General features: G+C 47.9%; 1 protein-coding gene across 1 annotated transcript in view; it reads left to right on the top strand.

Annotated features, from left to right (window-relative positions):
* The first annotated feature begins 637 nt into the window (after window positions 1–637).
* Window positions 638–19,413, top strand: part of RFX8 (regulatory factor X8) — a 59,404-nt gene continuing 40,628 nt past the window's right edge. Inside the window, exons 1-3 of the mRNA XM_062208786.1 lie at window positions 638–749; window positions 7,055–7,116; window positions 10,225–10,311. Coding sequence (XP_062064770.1) covers window positions 678–749; window positions 7,055–7,116; window positions 10,225–10,311 — 221 coding nt within the window. The 5' untranslated portion in view covers window positions 638–677. The remainder of the gene's footprint in view (window positions 750–7,054; window positions 7,117–10,224; window positions 10,312–19,413) is intronic.

Raw genomic sequence — 19,413 nt, 5'->3', positions numbered from 1 at the left:
GCTCCAAACACAAGCAAAACCAAGAACCTACCACGTTTATAATCTAAACACTCATACTCAATAAACTTAGCATGGGCTTGAGTACAAATGAGTGTGTCATTATTTTTTAATTGATAAATTATATCTCTTTTTAAAAGTTTATGTATTTATTTGAAAGAGTGACACAGAGAGAGAGAAAGAGAGAGAGAGATGAGAGACAGAGAGCTTTCATTCACTGGCTCATTCCCCAAATGCCCTCAACAGCCAATGGTAGGCCAGGCCAAAGCCAGGAGCTGAGAACTCCAACCAAGTCTCCCACGTGGATGGAAGGGGCCCAAGTACTTGGACCATCATCTCTTGCCTCCCAGGGTGTGCAGTAGCAGGAAGCTGGACCAGAAACAGTGGAGGAACTTGATTGCAGGGCCTCCCATATGGGATGCCAGCATCCTAAGAGGTAGCCTCACCTGCTGTGCCACAACACCTATCCCAAGGGTACAATAGGGATGCTAGTTGTGAGCCCTTTTAATAAATTAGACATATTTCGTTTGGGTGGATCCCACACATATATCTAACCGTTGGTTTTGTCAGAGTGCCCTGCTCTAGAAAAACATGCCAATTTCCTCTTCCTTGTCCTGTTCTTCCCCAGGTTGGTTGACAACTTCTGCATCTGTGAGGGCTACAGTGTGCCTCGCTGTCTCATGTATGAGATTTACGTGGAGACCTGCGGGCAAAACGCTCAGAACCAAGTCAACCCAGCAACGTTTGGGAAGGTGAGTTGCCATGATGAACAGTACTGTTACTGAGGGAGAAAAGCAAGTTACACTTCTGTGTCACTCAGCAACAGATATGCTCTGAGAAATGTGTTGTGCAAATATCAGAGCACGTACACAAACTAAGACAGCTGTGACGTCAGCAAGTGGTACAATGTAGGAACTGCGCTATAGGACTTCAAAAAGTCCATGGGAAATGGAATTGAAAGATAAGTTTATTTTGCCACAAAATTTTTTGAAATCCATGCAAATGAGGGATCCTCAAAGGTTTCAGGGAAATAGCATGTTATGGGGAAACTATGCATGGCCTTCAAATTCTTGCACCGAAATGAACTGATATTTTAATTCCATTTTCCACAAACGTCCTGATGCACCTTTGTTATGTGATCTATCGTTGGCTGAAATGTTGTTACACAGGGCAGGACTGTAATTGAGCAAACCTTGAAATATAGGTTCTGATGGTTTCTCAGTGGGTATCACTGGCTTCAGTCTAGGAAGCCAACCGAATGACCAACACCCTTGTCGCCACTGGATAACCGTCCTGCTGGTCACTTTCCTTTGTCCAGGCTTCATGATGTGGGGCAAAGGAAGATGAGGAATAGATGGCACCAAAGGAAATGTAATTGTGGAGGCCCAGGTGCATTCTGGGCCATCACGCCGGCATAGAAATGCCAGGGTTCCCCGCACATCCTCCTAAGACCCACTCTGGTACCAGACGACTGTTCCCACTGAGAACTTGTTGGCTCTTGAAGGTTTTCTCTGAAGCTGAAATTCTCTATGCACAAACACAAGCACAAGGATGCCTGAAACCCTGTGCATTGAGCAGTGTGCGCCATACACCGTTTCAGTTGCTGAAGATTCAACAGTGAACAAAATTGGCTCCAAGTCCTGCCCTTATAAAATTGATTTCCCTGTTGTCACAGTCACCTAACTCAGTTGTCATTTCTAAGTCAAGGAAATAAATGATTCTGAAAGCAAGGCATTCAATGTAGAGGTGCAGCAGAAGCCAGCGATGATGGAAGTGCTTATAGGAAAGAGTTGTCCCAACACATAAAGAGCAGAGCAAGGCTTTCCAACTAGAAGAGAATTCCCCTGCTCTGCTGTCGTACCTCCCACCCTTGGCCAGTTCATGGCTCAGAATAAGTGGAAACATCGTTAGCGGCTTTGCTGGGTTCGTCACTCAAGCCTGTCCCCGTCTCTCATCCATCTCCTCGCCAACCCTCTTCTTAGGGGGAAGCAGCTGACCTCAGCTTGACGTATTGGGGTTCCCTACTTCCGTTTCTAAGACAGCGAAACACTCTTCTTCCACGTCTTTGAAATATCTTTTACAATAAAGGTAGTTTCGCATCTGGTGCAATCCCACAGCAGGTATTCCAAAGGCAAAAAATAAAAAGACGCTCAACTGACTCCTCCCCTTAGAATCCACTTCCGAAGATGCCAAGGTGCAAGCTTCAGGCTGTGCTTGGAAACGTGCCTGATGAACGGGCCACTTCTGCTGAGATGGTGTTGAGAAGGGACCCTGTGTTGCGAAACGTGTGACCGCAGGGAGAAGGGAGGGGGAAGGGGAAAGGGAATGACTGTGTGTTTGCAACAGAAACAGCCAAATACCCAGTTCTCACTTCCTCCCTCCTCCCCTGGGAGCGGAGCTGACTTTGCCAAGTTCCTGTGCAGATGTTGGAATGTTTCTGGCTCTTTTTGGCAGCACTGGGCATTTGACGGGTAATGGGTAATGCTCCTTCTTGGTGCCAATGAGATCTTTGGTGGATTAGAGAATTTCCGGAAAGCTGATTTCCTCTTTCAAAATAGCATTTACTGATGTTTTTATGATTCTACAAGAAATACATCCTCTGGGTAGGCAGTGTGGAAACCGGAGAGAAGTGTGTGAAAGGGAGAAAACAAATAGCTATAGCCTCATTATCCAGGGATACGGCCACACGGGTGTCGTTCATTTGCACACACGTGCAGTCATGCACACAGGTGTGACCAGCAGGGGGCGGGCAGTAAGGACATGGCCACTTCCTCTTTGCTACATCCCTTAGCACCTGCTCATGGGGGATTCCCTCCCCCAGCCCACAGAGAACCAGGTGTTGGGGGTGCTTCTTCCCTCCCTTCGCCTCCTCCCCCAGCTGCCCAGGTGTTGGCTTGATCCCTTGGGGGAGGAGGGCAGGAGGCAACAGCAGCCGGAAAGTTCTTGCTTCCTTGGAGGTCCCGCGAGCTCTGTCTCTTGGGCCCTTTGGCGAGTCCTTCAGCGCCCTCCTTGGGAATGTTCCGGAGTGCCAGCCTTGGCTTGGTGAAAGGGTTCTGGTCATCACCAGCCGCCTGCCCATCCTGGGGCCTTCCTGAGAACCTGGGCTCTCTCACAGCAGCAGCTCTTTCTCATGGACGACCAACCTCTGGCCACACCACATAGTCAGCCATTCTCGGCCCAGCAGAATGTGGGTGTGCCTGCCGAACCCAGACCAGTAGCCATTCCCTTCTGCTCATGGCCAGAGCCGCTGGCCAGCCCTCCTGTCCCAGGCATGGACGTGGTAGGGGCGGTCTCACAACGCATTCTTCTCCGGAATCCCCTGTGTTATGCTCGAGGTGATTGGCACACAACCCCTCCCACACATTCTGCACAGCAGGGAGTGTGGATTTGCAGCAAAAATCTTCTGACATCACCTCCTTCTGCCTCACTGCGGGTGATGAGAGTTGGTCTTTCAGCTGATTGTGTGAGAATACAAGTCCCCTAGGCCAAGAGCCTCATGGCTAACTCTGCTGTCTGTTGTCTGAAGACATATACATGCTAAGTGGATGGGTAGATTGAGGGGCTGATATATGGATAGATGAAGGACACATGGACAGGGAGACAGGTGATGGCTAGATAGATACGTGACAGAGACAGATAGAAAGGTTAGATAGGTGGCCGGCGCCGCGGCTCACTAGGCTAATCCTCCGCCTTGCGGCGCCGGCACACTGGGTTCTAGTCCCGGTTGGGGCACCGATCCTGTCCCGGTTGCCCCTCTTCCAGGCCAGCTCTCTGCTGTGGCCAGGGAGTGCAGTGGAGGATGGCCCAAGTCCTTGGGCCCTGCACCCCATGGGAGACCAGGAGAAGCACCTGGCTCCTGCCATCGGAACAGCGTGGTGCGCCGGCCGCAGCGCGCCTACCGCGGCTGCCATTGGAGGGTGAACCAACGGCAAAAAGGAAGACCTTTCTCTCTGTCTCCCTCTACTGTCCACTCTGCCTGTCAAAAATTTAAAAAAAAAAAAAAGGGTTAGATAGGTGATAGAAGAGATAAACAGATACAGAGATAGAGGGGTAGATACAGACAGACATAACCTATAGTATGTTACAACGCCAAACCTGGAACCAGAATTCTTAGGTTATAACCCTGTGGATCTATATTGTGCCTCAGTTTCATCATTTGGAAAATGAGGGTGTTAATGCTAGTAACATTAATAATAGACATGAAGTTCTTTTTTTTTTTTTTAGGATTTATTTTATTTATTTATTTGAAAGAGTTTCGGAGAGAGGTAGAGACAGAGAGGGAGGTCCTCCACCCACTGGTTCACTCCCCAGATGGCCGCAGCGGCCAGAGCTGTGCTTATCTGAAGCCAGGAGCCAGGAGCTTCTTCCAGGTCTCCCATGCAGGTACAGGGGCCCAAGGACTTGGGCCATCTTCTACTGCTTTCCCAGGCCACAGCAGAGAGCTGGATCGGAAGTGGAGCAGCTGGGACTCAAACTGGCGTCCATAAGGGATGCCGGCACTGCAGGCCAGGGCTTTAACCCACTGAGCCACAGTGCCAGCTCCATATATGGAGTTCTTTTAAAGAATGAAAGAGAAAATACATGTAGAGAGAAGATAATCCTGACACATAGGAAGCCCTCAAGAAATCTTTACTTATCATTATGCATGCTTTACTTAGAAGACCCTAAACATTTACACATAAAATATTTTCAAGTGTATGTTGTACAATGGTTGTAAAAAATTTTTTGGATATACCATAATTTTTTAACCATCTCCTTTATTGGAAATACAAGACTATAATTTTTCTCTGTTCTAAGCAACATAAATCATAACCAGTTCACACCCCTCATGAGGATTCATGATATTCTTACCTAAATTTAGAGTATTCCTCACCCAGGAGAATTTTGGGGTAGAAATTAATTTCGCTGTTCCTACTTGCACTTACTGGGTCATTAGGGAAGTTAATCACCTTTGCATGGCTTTGGTCATGTGTATCTTGTACATATACATAGTATCTTCAAACCATTTTCTTTTGGGGTATTAGAGTTTTTCCTATTGATTTGTGGAGCTCTTTCCATGTTAAGGATATGATTCTTTTAACTTAATTCAATTTTTTTTGCAAGAAATTATCCCAATTACTTTTTCATTTGAACTGTGACGTACCTGCTCATAAAGTGAAATTCCAGGACAGTCTGGGGTTGGAGCTACAGAATAATACAAAAAGTGCAGATTACTCTGTTGCCAGACGTCAAAGGTAGCTTTGCAATTCAACAACTTTATAGTGTCCCCTAAGAAAACCTTGAAAGGGCCGGCACCGTGGCTCAACAGGCTAATCCTCCGCCTTGCGGTGCCGGCACACCGGGTTCTAGTCCCGGTTGGGGCACCGGATTCTGTCCCGGTTGCCCTTCTTCCAGGCCAGCTCTCTGCTATGGCCCAGGAGTGCAGTGGAAGATGGCCCAAGTGCTTGGGTCCTGCACCCCATGGGAGACCAGGAAAAGCACCTGGCTCCTGCCTTCGGATCAGCGCGGTGTGCCGGCCGCGGCGGCCATTGGAGGGTGAACCAACGGCAAAGGAAGACCTTTCTCTCTGTCTCTCTCTCTCACTGTCCACTTTGCCTGTCAAAAAAATTTTTTAAAATAATAATAATAATAATAATAATAATAAAAGAAAACTTTGAAGGGGCCGACACTGTGGTGTAGTGGGTAAAGCCGCCACCTGCAGTGCCAGCATTCCATATGGGCACTGGTTCGAGTCCAGGCTACTCCACTTCTGATCCAGCTCTCTGCTATGGCTGGGAAAGCAGTAGAAGATGGACCAAGTGCTTGGGACCCTGCACCCACTTGGAAGACCTGGAAGAAGCTCCTGGCTCCTGGCTTTGGATCGGCGCAGCTCCGACACTTGTGGCCAACTGGGGAGTGAACCAGCAGATAGAAGACCTCTCTCTCTCTCTCTCACTCTCTCTCTCTCTCTCCCCTTCTCTGTGTAACTCTGACTTTCAAGTAAATAAATAACTCTTAAAAAAAAACCTTGAAGTGAAAAAAAGTTCATTAGACAAGCAAATAATGAAAAGTGAAGAATATTATCCTACTAGAAACAGAGGCAAATCCATCTCTAGAGGATTTGTAATGATAACATAATGATAAGAGGAAATGATTATGGGACAATTTTGAGGATAGAACATTCAATGCAAAACTGGTGACATGGGGCCAACGCTGGGGCATAGCGAGTAAAGCTGCCACCTGCAGTGCCAGCATCCCTTATGGGCGCCTGTTTGAGTCCCAGCTGCTCCACTTCCAATCCAGCTCTCTGCTGTGGCCTGGGAAAGCAGTAGAAGATGGCCCAAGTCCTTGGGCCCCTGCACCCACATGGGAGACCCAGAAGAAGCTCCTGGCTCCTGGCTTTGGATCGGCACAGCTCCAGCCATTGCAGCCAATTTGGGAGTGAACCAGCAGATGGAAGACCTCTCTCTCTCTCTCTCTCTCTCTCTCTCTCTCTCTCTCTTTCTCTCTGCCTCTGCCTGTCATTCTGCCTTTCAAATAAATAAATCTTTTAAAAAAGAAAACACTGGTGCCACACTAAATGTGTGATTGAATATGCAGGTATTTAATGTGTAAACACATAGCACATACATACATGAGAGTACTTCAGAAAGCTCATAGCAGTGGAATGACAGATATGTTTATTTTGATGCAAAAAAGATTTGAAATCCATGCACAGAAGGGGGTCTCCAAAAAGCTTATAGAAAATGCATTTGCTAGAAAGTACATATGAATTTCAACTTTTTTGCACCAAAGTTATCATCTAATACTACTTTCCATGGACTGTTTGAAGTACTCCCTAATGGAGACTTTGAACAAAAAAACTGGATGGCATGACACTGATGGTTCAGTAGTAATTTTTTGTGGGTAGTAGGTTTTCTTTTTCAAACTTGTGTGAGTTTCCCCCAAATTGCATCTACATTTATTGCATTTATAATCACAAAAGAGGAAATAGAATTTGAACTCTGTGAGGGAAAAAAATTGAAGCCCTGATTCTGAGCTTTCCAGTGACAGCCTTGAATCTGATTAACTTTTTTAGCTCGTGCGCTTCGTTTTTCCTGATCTTGGCACCCGAAGGCTGGGCACAAGAGGAAGTGCCAGGTAGGTGTCTAACGTTTTAAAATTTATTTTAAATGTTAAAAACAAATATTTGGAAAAATTATTAAATCAGTGACAAAGTGCATAATGAAACAAACTGTAAAGAACAACTCTTGGGGCCAGTACTATGGCTCAGATGGTTAAAGCCACCGCCTGGGGCACCAGCATCCCATAAGGGCACCAGTTTGAGTCCTGGCTGCTCCACTTCCAATCCAGCTTCCTGCTGATGGCCTGGGAAAGCAGCAGAAGATGGCCAAGTGCTTGGGGACCCCTGCACTCACATGGGAGACCCAGAGGAATCTCCTGGCTTCTGGCTTCAGCCTAGCACAGTCCTGGCTGTTGCAGCCATCTGGGAAGTGAACCAGCAGATAGAAGATCTGTGTGTGTGTGTCCCTCTCTCTGTAACTCTGCCTTTCAAATAAATAAATAAATTTTTAGAAAAATAGAACTATTACCAAACAGTGCTCATAATTCAAATTAAGTCCTAGTGCCTGAAATCATTCCGGTGATGCTAGAAACAAGTATTGGTTCCTATTTTCTTAGGAATTGTGTTAAAATTAAAAAGATACCTCCGGCAGAGAATTAGACATGAAAGACTGGGGAGGGGCTACAAGGCCCTCCTTCAGGAATGAAGCCCAGGACCCTGCTCTTCACCTGGGGCCCACCAAGACCACCCACCTTGCAGTTTAAATTACGGTTAAATTGTTCTGATAAAGCGGCAGCTCAGCCAAACCAGACAAATCTGGTTTATGGCACATGTGCAGTAAGACCCAGTTTGATCATTATCATACAGTTAGCATTGCAGTCTCACCCCGCGCCAACATGGATGTTCCCAATACATGCATGGGAAGCCGCATGTGCAAAAAACGCAAGGTAAGCTATTCCCAGCTGTCAATCAGAAATGCCAATCATGAGCATCACGGCCGCATTACCAGTCAACACCACCCACACTTCAGGAATACAGCACCAAACCAGGGAAAAAAAGTACCACGTTTCTCTCAACTGGCCCATTCCTGCCGTGAAATGTATTTCAACACCCTTTGCTTTATCGGCCCTACTTTCGTCTCCCTGAACTGTAATTCATTGCGCCATCAGCAAGAAATAATCTAGGCAAACCGCCCACCACCAGTAACAGTCACAGTACATGTTTTTCATTTCAACACCTTGAATGTCTAGACAATCAAATGTCGAATTATTTCAATATTTAAATAAGTATACACATAGAATAATGAACCTGTTTTCATGACTCCAAGTTAAAAGTTCTAAGCGTTCATTTTATTAGCATATTGCACTTATATTCAGAAGGCTGAGTCCCAAGGTTGTATTTTTAATTCAAAAGGAAACTCCAGCACTGATGGTTTGTACTGTCCCTAATTGTCACTCATTTATTATTGCTGTTTGTTGCTTGTTTTAAATCACAATGGCAAGTCAATGAGAAGGGAGTGAAACTAATTAGGATTGGGGCCTACCACCCATGAAGGAATTGAAGACAATGGAAGAGTTTGCCAAACCTAACATTGGGCAATAATTTACTTGAAAAATTTTCATTCGCTTGCCCTGTGTGCAGAAAGCCAATTACTAACGTTGAAAAAGGGGGCATTTCCTGCAAAGCTCACAGAGCAAGGAGCCAGGCAGCCAAAGTGTAATTCCTGGTCTGCGTGAGGGAGTGAAGGCAGGGAGGGAAATCTTACACTTCACTGTTGGGGATGATGTGTGTGGGCTTCTGGTTGGTCCCCGGGACACGTGCCCTGCCTTTGATTGGTCAGTAGTGGAAACCCACAAAGGTGAGCTCCAGTCACTCTGGGGAGAAAGGTAGATTGGGTATTGGTTTGTGTGATCAGGGCTCTACGATCTTGGAAGACATCTCACCTAAAGTCTGACCCCAGGATGTCAGCTATAGGGGTGATAAGTCCGTGTCAAGGCTTGCAATCCTCTCCTTGTGAATGCTTGCAAGAGCTCTCAGAATAGAGAGAGCTCTCAGGCTAGCACTGAGACGTGGACTACGTAAACCAGAGGGGCAATTGTGTTACTCCCTCACTGGATGAGCTATGCTTTCCAGAGGAGCTATGTGGCTAAGGAAGAGACCCTGGGACCCAACAAAATCGACATCAGAGGCTCCTGGGGATGGGGCCTGGTTACAGGCTCAGCAGAGGAGGGCCTGGGCTGCTGAGAAGAGCCCAGTTCTCAGTGGAGGGAACCTTGGTGTTGCTGCACTTCAGCTCCCTGTGAGATCCAGGATTAGCACGTCCTGAGCTGGGAAAGCAGAGTGCTTGAGAGGTACGAGATACAGATGCCCATCAACTGACGATGGCTGCACCCCGGTAGACTTCTCACAGGTTGAAAACCTTCAAAGTGGAAGAATGCACTGACTGCTCCTGATTTAGCAAACACCCCAGGCCAGCAGCACAGTGCACTAGGGGGCGTTGCAGGTTTCCCCTTGTGGAGCTGAGTGGGGGCTGGACTCACTACTATGGCCCAATAGCGCAACACGGAATGACGCTGCACTAGCCCAGGAAGAGATCCACGTTCTAAACTCGCGGGGTGGCCCCTATTGGATATGTATCATTTTCACACCACCGTTAAATTGAAAAGTTCTCAGTCAAACCATCATAAGTCAGGGATCACCTGTAGTACGAAGTTGCTTATCTCCCTAACAGCTTGGTGGGGCTGAATGGCTGCTATGGTTTTTGTCATAAGTGGAGTTAATGATAAAACTCCAAGAAGATCTCCAAGCCTTTGTTAGTTAGGCTGCTCTGTGTCTTTCATGAAGCATGACAGTAGGTTGACATACTTTTTTAAAGATTTACTTATTTGTTTGAAAGGCGCAGTAACAGAGAGAGATAGAGAATGAGAGATCTTCTATCTGCTGGTTCACTTCCCAAATGGCCAAAACAGCCAAGGCTGGGACAGGCCAAAGCCAGGAGCCTGGAACTCCATGCGGGTTGCCCACATGTGTGGAAGGGGCCCAAGCACATGGATCATCATCTGCTGGCTTCCTAGGGGTAAGAACAGGGAGTTGCATGGAAAGCCAGTACTTGAACTTGTGCTCATATGGGATGCCAGCATCACAAATAGGAGCATAACCCATTGCAACATTTTTTTCTCCCCCAGGTATCATTATGATGGAATCTGCATCAAGAAAACCTCTTTCTTCTATGCCCAGTATTGCTACCTTCTGGGTGAAAAAAGGTATCACGAGTTAGTATCTTTTGTTTCGGTACTTTGGTCACAGGCTGCAAGCCTGGGTGCAAACCGTCCATAGTTTGCTTGTGTTGTGAAATGACTTTGTGGCTATTCTGCCTTTAAGTCCTCTTCTTGGTTTTTAATATACAGAACAACAGACACTCTTATAAAAATTTCATTTATGTTTATTTATTTGAATGAGCAAGCAAGAGAGAGAGAGAGGGAAAGAGAAAGATCTCTCATCTGCTGGTTCACTCCCCAAATGCCCACAACAGCCAATGCTGGGCCAGGCTGAAGCCAGGAGCCCAGAACTTCATTTAGGTCTCCCAGTGGGTAGCAGGGACTCAACCATGTGTGCCGTCACCTGCTGCTTTGCAGGGTGTGCAGTAGCAGGGAGCTGGATGGGAATCAAAGGTGGGCTCACTCCCAGGCACTCCGATAGAGGATGCAGAGGCCCAAGGGAGGGGCTTAACCTGCTTTGTCACAATGCCTACCTCTAAGTCTTCCTTACGGATGGAAACACACACACATAGACACACACACACACATTCCATTAACATGGTTTTGACCAACATACCTTTGTCAGCCTCTAGCAATGTCATGGACCAAAGAAATCCATTTCTGGTTGATTTCCTTGGATACTTTTTTTTTTTTTTTGACAGGCAGAGTGGACAGTGAGAGAGAGACAGAGAGAAAAGTCTTCCTTTTGCCATTGGTTCACCCTCTAATGGCCGCCACGGCCGGCACACTGTGGCCGGCGCACCGCGCTCATCCGAAGCCAGGAGCCAGGTGCTTCTCCTGGTCTCCCATGGGGTGCAGGACCCAAGCACTTGGGCCATCCTCCACTGCACTCCGGGCCATAGCAGAGAGCTGGACTGGAAGAGGGGCAACCGGGACAGAATCAGGCACCCCGACCGGGACTAGAACCCAGTGTGCCGGCGCCGCTAGGCGGAGGATTAGCCTGTTGAGCCACGGCACCGGCCCTTGGATACTTTTTATCCCAATGGCCAAAGCCATTTTTTCCCCACTGAGTCTTTGTTTTTCTCAGGTCTTCTGCAAAATTTGACACAACCGGCCACTTCTTTCTAGAAACTTCCTCTGGCCCTCAGGACTCTGTGTCATCCAATTCCCCCTCCCCCAGCAACAATAACTCTCCTTCTGTCTCCTTACTTCCCCCTCCCCCACTAAGTGCAGGCATTCCCGAAGATTCGTCTTGGTTATCACCATTGCACTTCCTACTGTTTGGCCCCAAGACTTCTCATCCCCTTTGACCCTCCTCCACCGCCTCCCTCAGGCGAATGGCCCCTGAGTCGTCATCCCTGGACTTAGCCCCCTAGGTGGGACTCTGGCCACTTCCACACTGGGTCCCACTGGCACCTCATACTTACAATATGGGAATCTGCACTTCCAGTCTCCCTCCAAATTGTGTCTGCCCCCTGTCTTCCTTGTTTCAATCTATGATGCCAATTGCTAGAATCCATACAAGGCCACCCCAAACCACCCCTGACCCTCTTGGGGTGGCGCCTTGTATGGATTCTATTGTGACTTCTTGATTTTCACTCTCGCTGGTTATTGATATTTCCTTAAGGCCCTGTTGACTTACACTGAGGTTCTTTCCATGAATCCCTATAGCTTCCCACTAGTCAACCTCTCCCCACTCTAAACACAGCCACCAGACCCAGTAGCCCCGGACCCTGCATCTTCTTTGTCTCTTTCCTGCTCAGCAAGGCTCGGGTATTTGCTCTTACCTCCGAGAGGAAAGAATACCCCTTAGTCAGTGGCCCAGTTCCTCCCTGCTCCCTTTCCTACCGTGTCACCCATTTCTCCCCAACATAAACCTGAATCAGCCACACTTGCCTGTCACTGAATCTTTTTTTAAGATGTATTTGTTTGTTTAAAAGTCAGAGTTACAGAGAGAAGGAAATACACACACAGAGAGCGAGAGAGATCTTCCATCTGCTGGTTCACTCCCCAAATGGCTGCAATGGCTTGGGCTGGGCCAGGCCAAAGCCAAGAGCCTGGAGCTTCATCTGGGTCTCCTAAGTGGGTGGCAGAAGCCCAAGCCTTCCCAGGTGCATTACCAGGGAACTGGATCAGAAGTGGGGCTGTCGGGACTTGAACCCATATATGATGCTGGCATTGGAGGCAGCTGTTTAACCTGCTGTACCACAGTGACCCAGATCCATAGCTAAAGCATAAAATGGGGAACTTTCAGGAAAGGAATGGGGAAATAGAACAAAATGGTGTCGGGTTTTGGGCATCTTTTCTGCCTCACGGGGACACAGCGTTTGTCCGTTTTGCCCTTCTGCCTTCCGCCATGTAAGGACACAGCAACGAGGAGGCATCGCACAGGCAGACAGCAAGTTTTCCCCAGGCCCTGAGTCTGCCTGCACCATGATCGTGGATCGAAGCCTCCAGAATTGGGGGAAAGAAATGTGTGATGTGTATTAATTACCCAGCCTAAGGTATTTTGTTGTAGCTGCAGGAACCGGTGAAGACCTGTTCCCAAAGTAGGCCCTGAGCTGTTGAAGAACTGCAAATCAGAAATGTAGATTCGGCAGCATCACGGGCCTGGAAGTCGGTCCAGGGCTGCCGAGGTCATTCAGAGGAGCACCTGGACTAAAAAGAAGCCAGGTCTGGAAAACTCAGACACCGGGACCCCGGGACCCAGCGGTTGGCTGAGTCACTGTCCATGGCAGGGAGCAGAGATGACTCAGCCAAGCCTGTCCCGCTGAAACCTCAGACGCAACCTCAAATAAAGTCATTATGCTCTGTTTCAAGCCAGCTCTTCCTCTGACAGCTCTTACTCATCCCTTAGTCACAAGGGAGCTTCCCGCAGTAACAATGGAGACGTTAGCAGCCGCGGGAGGAGCTGTGATGAGAGATTTGCTTTGGTAGCCGTTAGAACTTCCTCCTCTCCCTTGCTGATCTGTGCACTCTTGAGAGGCTGGGCCCAGCTCCTACATGGCTTTCTTTACCCCAGAGCCCCCAGCCATCAGTCAAACAAAAGACGGTCTTGAAAACTGTGCATACCCTGGGAAAGCAGCTAACCAGGCAGGTCCTCAGCAGGGGCAAGAAGCCATGATAGTGTCTCTGAGTTCATGTGTTCATTTGAGGTGCCACCCAGAGGGGGCCTAGAACTGGCCTTTGTGGGGATGCAAAGTGAAGAAGAGAGCCAAGAGATAAGGACCTGGGTTCTTATTCTTGGAATAAGCCCGGCAGCAGGCATTGGTCATGTACTCTGCTCAACAAACAATTAATGATTGATAAACTTTAAACTCTTGTCCAATTAAGAAATTCTTTAAAGCATTAAGACTTAAAGCTGGCCGGCGCCGTGGCTCAATAGGTTAATCCTCCACCTTATGGCACCGGCACACCAGGTTCTAGTCCCGGTCAGGGTGCCGGATTCTGTCCTGGTTGCCCCTCTTCTAGGCCAGCTCTCTATATAAATTATACTGATGAAAATGCCAGGCTGGCGTTGTAGCATAGTGGATAAAGATGCCAGCATCCTGTATGGATGCTGGTTTGCGTCCCAGCAGCTCCACTTTCAATCCAGCTCCCTGCTAATGGCCTAGAAAAAGCAGCAGAAGATGGCCCAAGTGTTTGGGCCCCTGCCACCCATGTGGGAGACCCAGATGAAGCTCCTGGATGCTGGCTTTGGCCTGGCTCAGCACTGGCCATTGTGGCCATCTGGGGAGTGAACCAGTGAATGGAAGATCTCTCTCTTTCTCTCTCTCTGTAACTCTGATTTTCAAATAAATAAATAAATCTTAAAGAGAAAAAAAAAAAAACAGAAAGTGCCTCTCATTAAATGGTATATTTTATATTAGTATAAGGACTTGTACAACACATTCCAGTTTATCTTAAACGTAAATTATCTATGTACATCTCTCAAAAGACAAGGTCAGAAGGGTGGATTTAAAAAGAAGAAAATGATCCAAGTATATACTGTGGACAAAATCTCACTTCAAATTCAGCGGCATAGGAACAACAGAAAAGAATGAGAAAAGTGTCACAGGTAAACATTAACCCAGAGAAAGCAGGCGTGGCTGTGTTCACTGTGTTCCTGTCTGATAAAGCCAGCCTCAGAACAAAGAGCACTACGGAGGCCAGAGAGGGACGGTTTGTAGTGAGAAAAGGATCGTCCACCAGGAGGATGGGAGGATGTAGCCACGCTCAGTGAGGCCACTCTGAACAACCAAGCAGCCCTCTGTTCTTCCCAAAAACTGCTGTTGCTCTGTTTCGGTGAATTGGGGATTCTCAGCATTCTCACGAGCACTTTGATGGAGCACTCGAGACGACCTCCACGAGCACTTTGATGGAGCACTCCTTGACGACCTCCACGAGCACTTTGATGGAGCACTCCTTGACGACCTCCACGAGCACTTTGATGGCGCACTCCTTGACGACCTCCACTTTCACTCCTGGGAGTCAGTAAACACTTGGCATTCACAGCCAAGATGGATGAGAGCAAGGACTCCAACTGGACCACAAGGGGAAAAGAGGAAAAGAAGCAGAATGTGAAGCAACCCATCTGAGGCCTCTTTGTGCTCTCTCCCTCCTAGTTGGGCCCCACAGAGCACACTCCGACCCCATAAGGACAACACAGCAACATGCGTGTGATGTTTCTGTCCACACAAGTCCATCAGAGACTCGGCGCCCAAAGTTTTGGTTGGGAGTTGGTCACTTATGCACCCTCTGCCCAACATGTGACAAAATCACAGGCTCCCAAAAGGACAGCGAGTGTTCAGCGTGTACCACTTTGTATAGGGCCAAGCTTTCCAGCAAGACGTTCTTTTTTTCTTTTGCTTTTTTTTTTTTTTTTAATTTTTTGACAGGAAGAGTGGACAGTGAGAGAGAGAGACAGAGAGAAAGGTCTTCCTTTGCCGTTGGTTCACCCTCCAATGGCCGCCGCGGTAGGCGCGCTGCGGCCGGCGCACCGCGCTGATCCTATGGCAGGAGCCAGGTGCTTCTCCTGGTCTCCCATGGGGTGCAGGGCCCAAGAACTTGGGCCATCCTCCACTGCACTCCCTGGCCACAGCAGAGAGCTGGCCTGGAAGAGGCGCAACCGGGACAGAATCCGGCACCCTGACCAGGACTAGAACCTGGTGTGCTGGCGCCGCAAGGCGGAGGATTAGCCTGTTGAGCCACGGCGCCGGCCCAGCAAGACTTTCTAAGAACAGTTAATCAGATCTGTTCTGCCACCCAATTTCTGTACAGTTGCATAAACCTATGAATAGACTAAGAAAACACTGGACTGGGGGCTGGCACCATGGCCTAGTAGGTTAAGCTTATGCCTGTGGTGCTGGCATCCCATATGGGCGCTGATTCGCATCCTGACTGCTCCACTTCTGATCCAGCTCCCTGCGGATGGCCTGGGAAAGCAGTGAGAGATGGCCCAAATGCTTGGGCCCTGCTACTCAGGTGGGAGACCTGGAAGAAGCTCCTGGCTGCTGGCCAAGCTCCAACCATTGCAGCCATCTGGGGAGTGAACCGGTGGATGGGAGACCTCTCTCTCTCTTCTCTCCCTCTCTCTCCATCTGTAACTCTGCCTCTCAAGTAAATAAATAAATCTTTTTTAAAAAAAAATAGACCATTGAATTACACTGTTGACATGGGTGAATTATATGGTTATATGCATTGTATCTCCTTGAGCTTGTAAAAAAAAAATCCTAGCAAGACTTATTTGTAGATACAGACAAGCTCATCCTAAAAGTTATATGGAAAGTCAAATAGATCAAACAACACTGGCAAAGGCTAAGTGGGAAGAAACACTCTTCCAGATACTAAGACTCATTGGACAGTTAGAGCAGTCAAGCCTGCATGATATTAATAGAGGCACAGATCTATAAATCAGAGAAACAGAGAGCCCAGAAATAGACCCACTCAGATATGCTCAACTGATTTTTAAAATTTTGGTTTCTTTGAGAAGCAGAGACAAGGGGAGAGAGTTTGCCCTTCTGCTGCTTCAGTCCCCAGATACCTGTAGCACCCAGGATTGGACTAGGCTGAAGCCAGGAGCCAGAACTCAATCCAGGTCTCTCACATGGATGGCAGGGACCCAAGTAGTTAAGCTGTCCACAACCTATATGAAAATTAACTCAAAATGAATCAGAAACTCAGATTTTAAATATAAGAATATTAAACTTTAAAATGAGGATGAAATAATTGAGACCTTCAGCTAGGCAAAAAGTTTGTAGACTTGCTCCCCAAAACGTGATCCATAAAATGAGAAACAAATTAAGTTGTACTTCATCAAAATAGAACATTTTGGTCTTGGAAAGCCCACATGAAATGCAAGTTACACACAGCAAGAAAATAACCCACAAACCACATATCAACGAAGGACTGGTATCTAGAATGTGGAAAGGTTGCTTAAAACTCAACAGTAAAACAAGCAATCTAATCAGAAAATGGGTAAGGGCTGGCATCATGGTGTAGTGGGTTAAGTCACCACCTGTGATGCCAACACCCCATATGGGCACCAGTTTGAGACCCGGCTCCTCCTCTTCCAATCCAGCTCTCTGCTAATGTGCCTGGGAAAGCAGTAGAAGATGGCCAAGTGCTTGGGCCCCTGCTGCCCATGTGGCTCCTGGCTTTGGCCTGGCCCTGCCCTGGCATTGTAGCCATTTGGGGAATGAATCAGCAGATGGAAGATTCTCTCTCTCTCTCTCTCTCTCTCTCTCTTTCTTTCTCTGTAACTCTGCCTTTCATATAAATAAATAAATTTTTAAAGAAAATTGGCAAAAGATATAAACACACATTTCACTGAAGAAGATACACAGATGGCAGATCAGCACATGAAAGATTGATCAGCATAATTAGTCATTAAGGAAATGTCAGTTAAAGCCGTGATGAGACATAACTATGCATCTATCAGATTGACTGAAATAAAAAATAGTGACAGCACCAAATGCCAGTGAGGATGGAGAGAAACTGGATCATTGCTGGTGGGAATGCAAAACATTTGCGGCCATGCTGGAGAACAGTTTCGGGGTTGCTTAACGTACTGAGTGTACATTGACCATCCAAACCCAGCAACGGCACTCTTGGGCATTTATCCCAGAGAAATGAAAATTCATCTCCACACAAAAACTATACAAGCTTCCTAGCAGCTTGATTTATAATAGCCCCAAATGAGAACAGCCCAGGTACCTTCAACAGGGGACTGGTTCAAAACAAAAGAAAACAAAACAAAAAACAAAAAGGTGGTACCTTCATCGCACAGAATACTACTCAGCAATAAAAGGTGATCAAACTGCTAATAACACACAGCAATTTAGCAATCTCCAGCGAATGATGCTGCTTGTAAAACCCCCTCAAAGGTGGTAGGCCTTCTGCTTGCATTTAGGAAACATTTTGAGATCAAAATTTTAAAGATTTATTTATTTGAAAGGCAGAGAGACAGAGAGAGAGAGAGAGAGAGAGAGAGAGAGAGAGAGAGAGAGGGAGATGCAGAGAGACAGAAATATCTCATCTGCCAGTTCATTTCCCAAATGCCTGCAACACCCAGGACCAGGCCAGGCCAAAGCCAGGAGCTGCAAACTCAATCCAGGTCTCCAGCGTGGGTGGCAGGGACCCAGGAACTAGAGCCGCCACCCTCTGCCCCCCAGGCTGTACATTAACAGAAGCCGGAATGGAGGACAGAGCTGGGACTGGAACCAGGCATTCCAGTGTGGGATGCCCGTATCCCACGCATCAGCTTAATGACTGCGCCGAACACTCACCCCAGTACATGCAAATCTACAATGACTACAGTAAAAATTCCAACTAAAAACAATAACTCAAGCATCCTCCTCTAATTCAGGCAGAAGAAAGGGATGGTGCGTCTCCTGCAGTATGCCCACAGTCCTCCCCGCTCACTTCTTGCCGTGGCCTGGAGGCCTTCATGCTTGCTCTGCTCCTACCCGTTCCCTGCCCCAAAGTTGTGACCAGCTCTAAGCACCCCTCTGCAGGTCCCTCAACGGTGTGAAAGTGGACATGGCAGTGCTGGGGCGGGCCCTCGGTCGACGCATGCGTCTTTTGTCTTCCCCAAGCAGAGCAGGGCTCCTTAGTGGAAACCACAGGAGGGGCGGATGCTGCACAGCTGGCAGTCATCAGCCCCACGGGTGTGCAGCTGTGTGTGCTCAGGGCGCTTTCTCACAAACGGATTTCAGAGCATGATCTCTCGCGTTCCAAACCCCAGCCAAGCAGCGGATGAGCGTTTTAGTCACTCCTCTGTGAAGCGGGCATTTCCCTACTTGTGCCACGGTGGAGGACTAACTTACAAAAACCCTGCACTAATATTTGCCCCAGGAGGAACAGGAATTTGATTTGGGGGGTGGGCTAAAAACAGCATGCCTTGCTAAAACCAACCTTGAACCACGGAGCTGGGCACAAGCTATCCAAGGGCATCTTGTTTGTCTTTGCATTTTATTTAATTTTTTCCCCTGAATCTTGTATTAAGGAAAGAAATGGAAATACCAATAAGAGCACCAGCATATACAGATGTGGCCAAAACCAGGGTTGGTAGCCAGAGGATGGTATTGGCAGACTTTCTCACCACCACCAAGCACTCCAAGGAAGCAGATAATCGAATTAAAATAAATTCATCTTAAGAGAAGGCCTGTCTCCTCCGTATTGCTTCCAAACTAGCCTTCCTAACTCCCACTGGTTCAGAAATTCTGGAGCCCACACCTACCTAGTGCACCCCCTCCTCGGCCTCTGTACATGGGGCAGGAGAGGCCTCCCTGAGGCCAGCAGGGGGCGTTTTCCCAGGCCAGGGACCAGGCATTGGTGATTCACTTAACTGCACACCTGGAGAGAGGGATGTCCCGCATGACCAACAGTGCTCATTTTCACTGGGGGTTGGGGGTGGGGTGGGGGCGTGGCGGTCGCGATGAGTCTCATGGAAAACGTATAGCAAAACGTATAGCAACAGCAGTAGCAGCAGCGTCTGCCCAAACCAACGAGACACCGAGGTTCGGTTGTTCAAAACAATTGAAAAGCTTGAGGCTATTCTTTTGAAAAGGAAAGGGGGAAAAAAAGACCACACATGTGCCATGTGTGAAAGCGACCCCTTCAGCGACTCCAGAACGTTCTCCCTCCCCGCTCCTTTCCCGGGCCTCCCGGATTGCA

Source organism: Lepus europaeus, chromosome 13, assembly GCF_033115175.1.
Source record: "Lepus europaeus isolate LE1 chromosome 13, mLepTim1.pri, whole genome shotgun sequence".
Lineage (NCBI taxonomy): Eukaryota > Metazoa > Chordata > Mammalia > Lagomorpha > Leporidae > Lepus > Lepus europaeus.
Note: the sequence above shows the minus strand (reverse complement) of the source record. Positions and strands in the feature narration are given on the sequence as shown.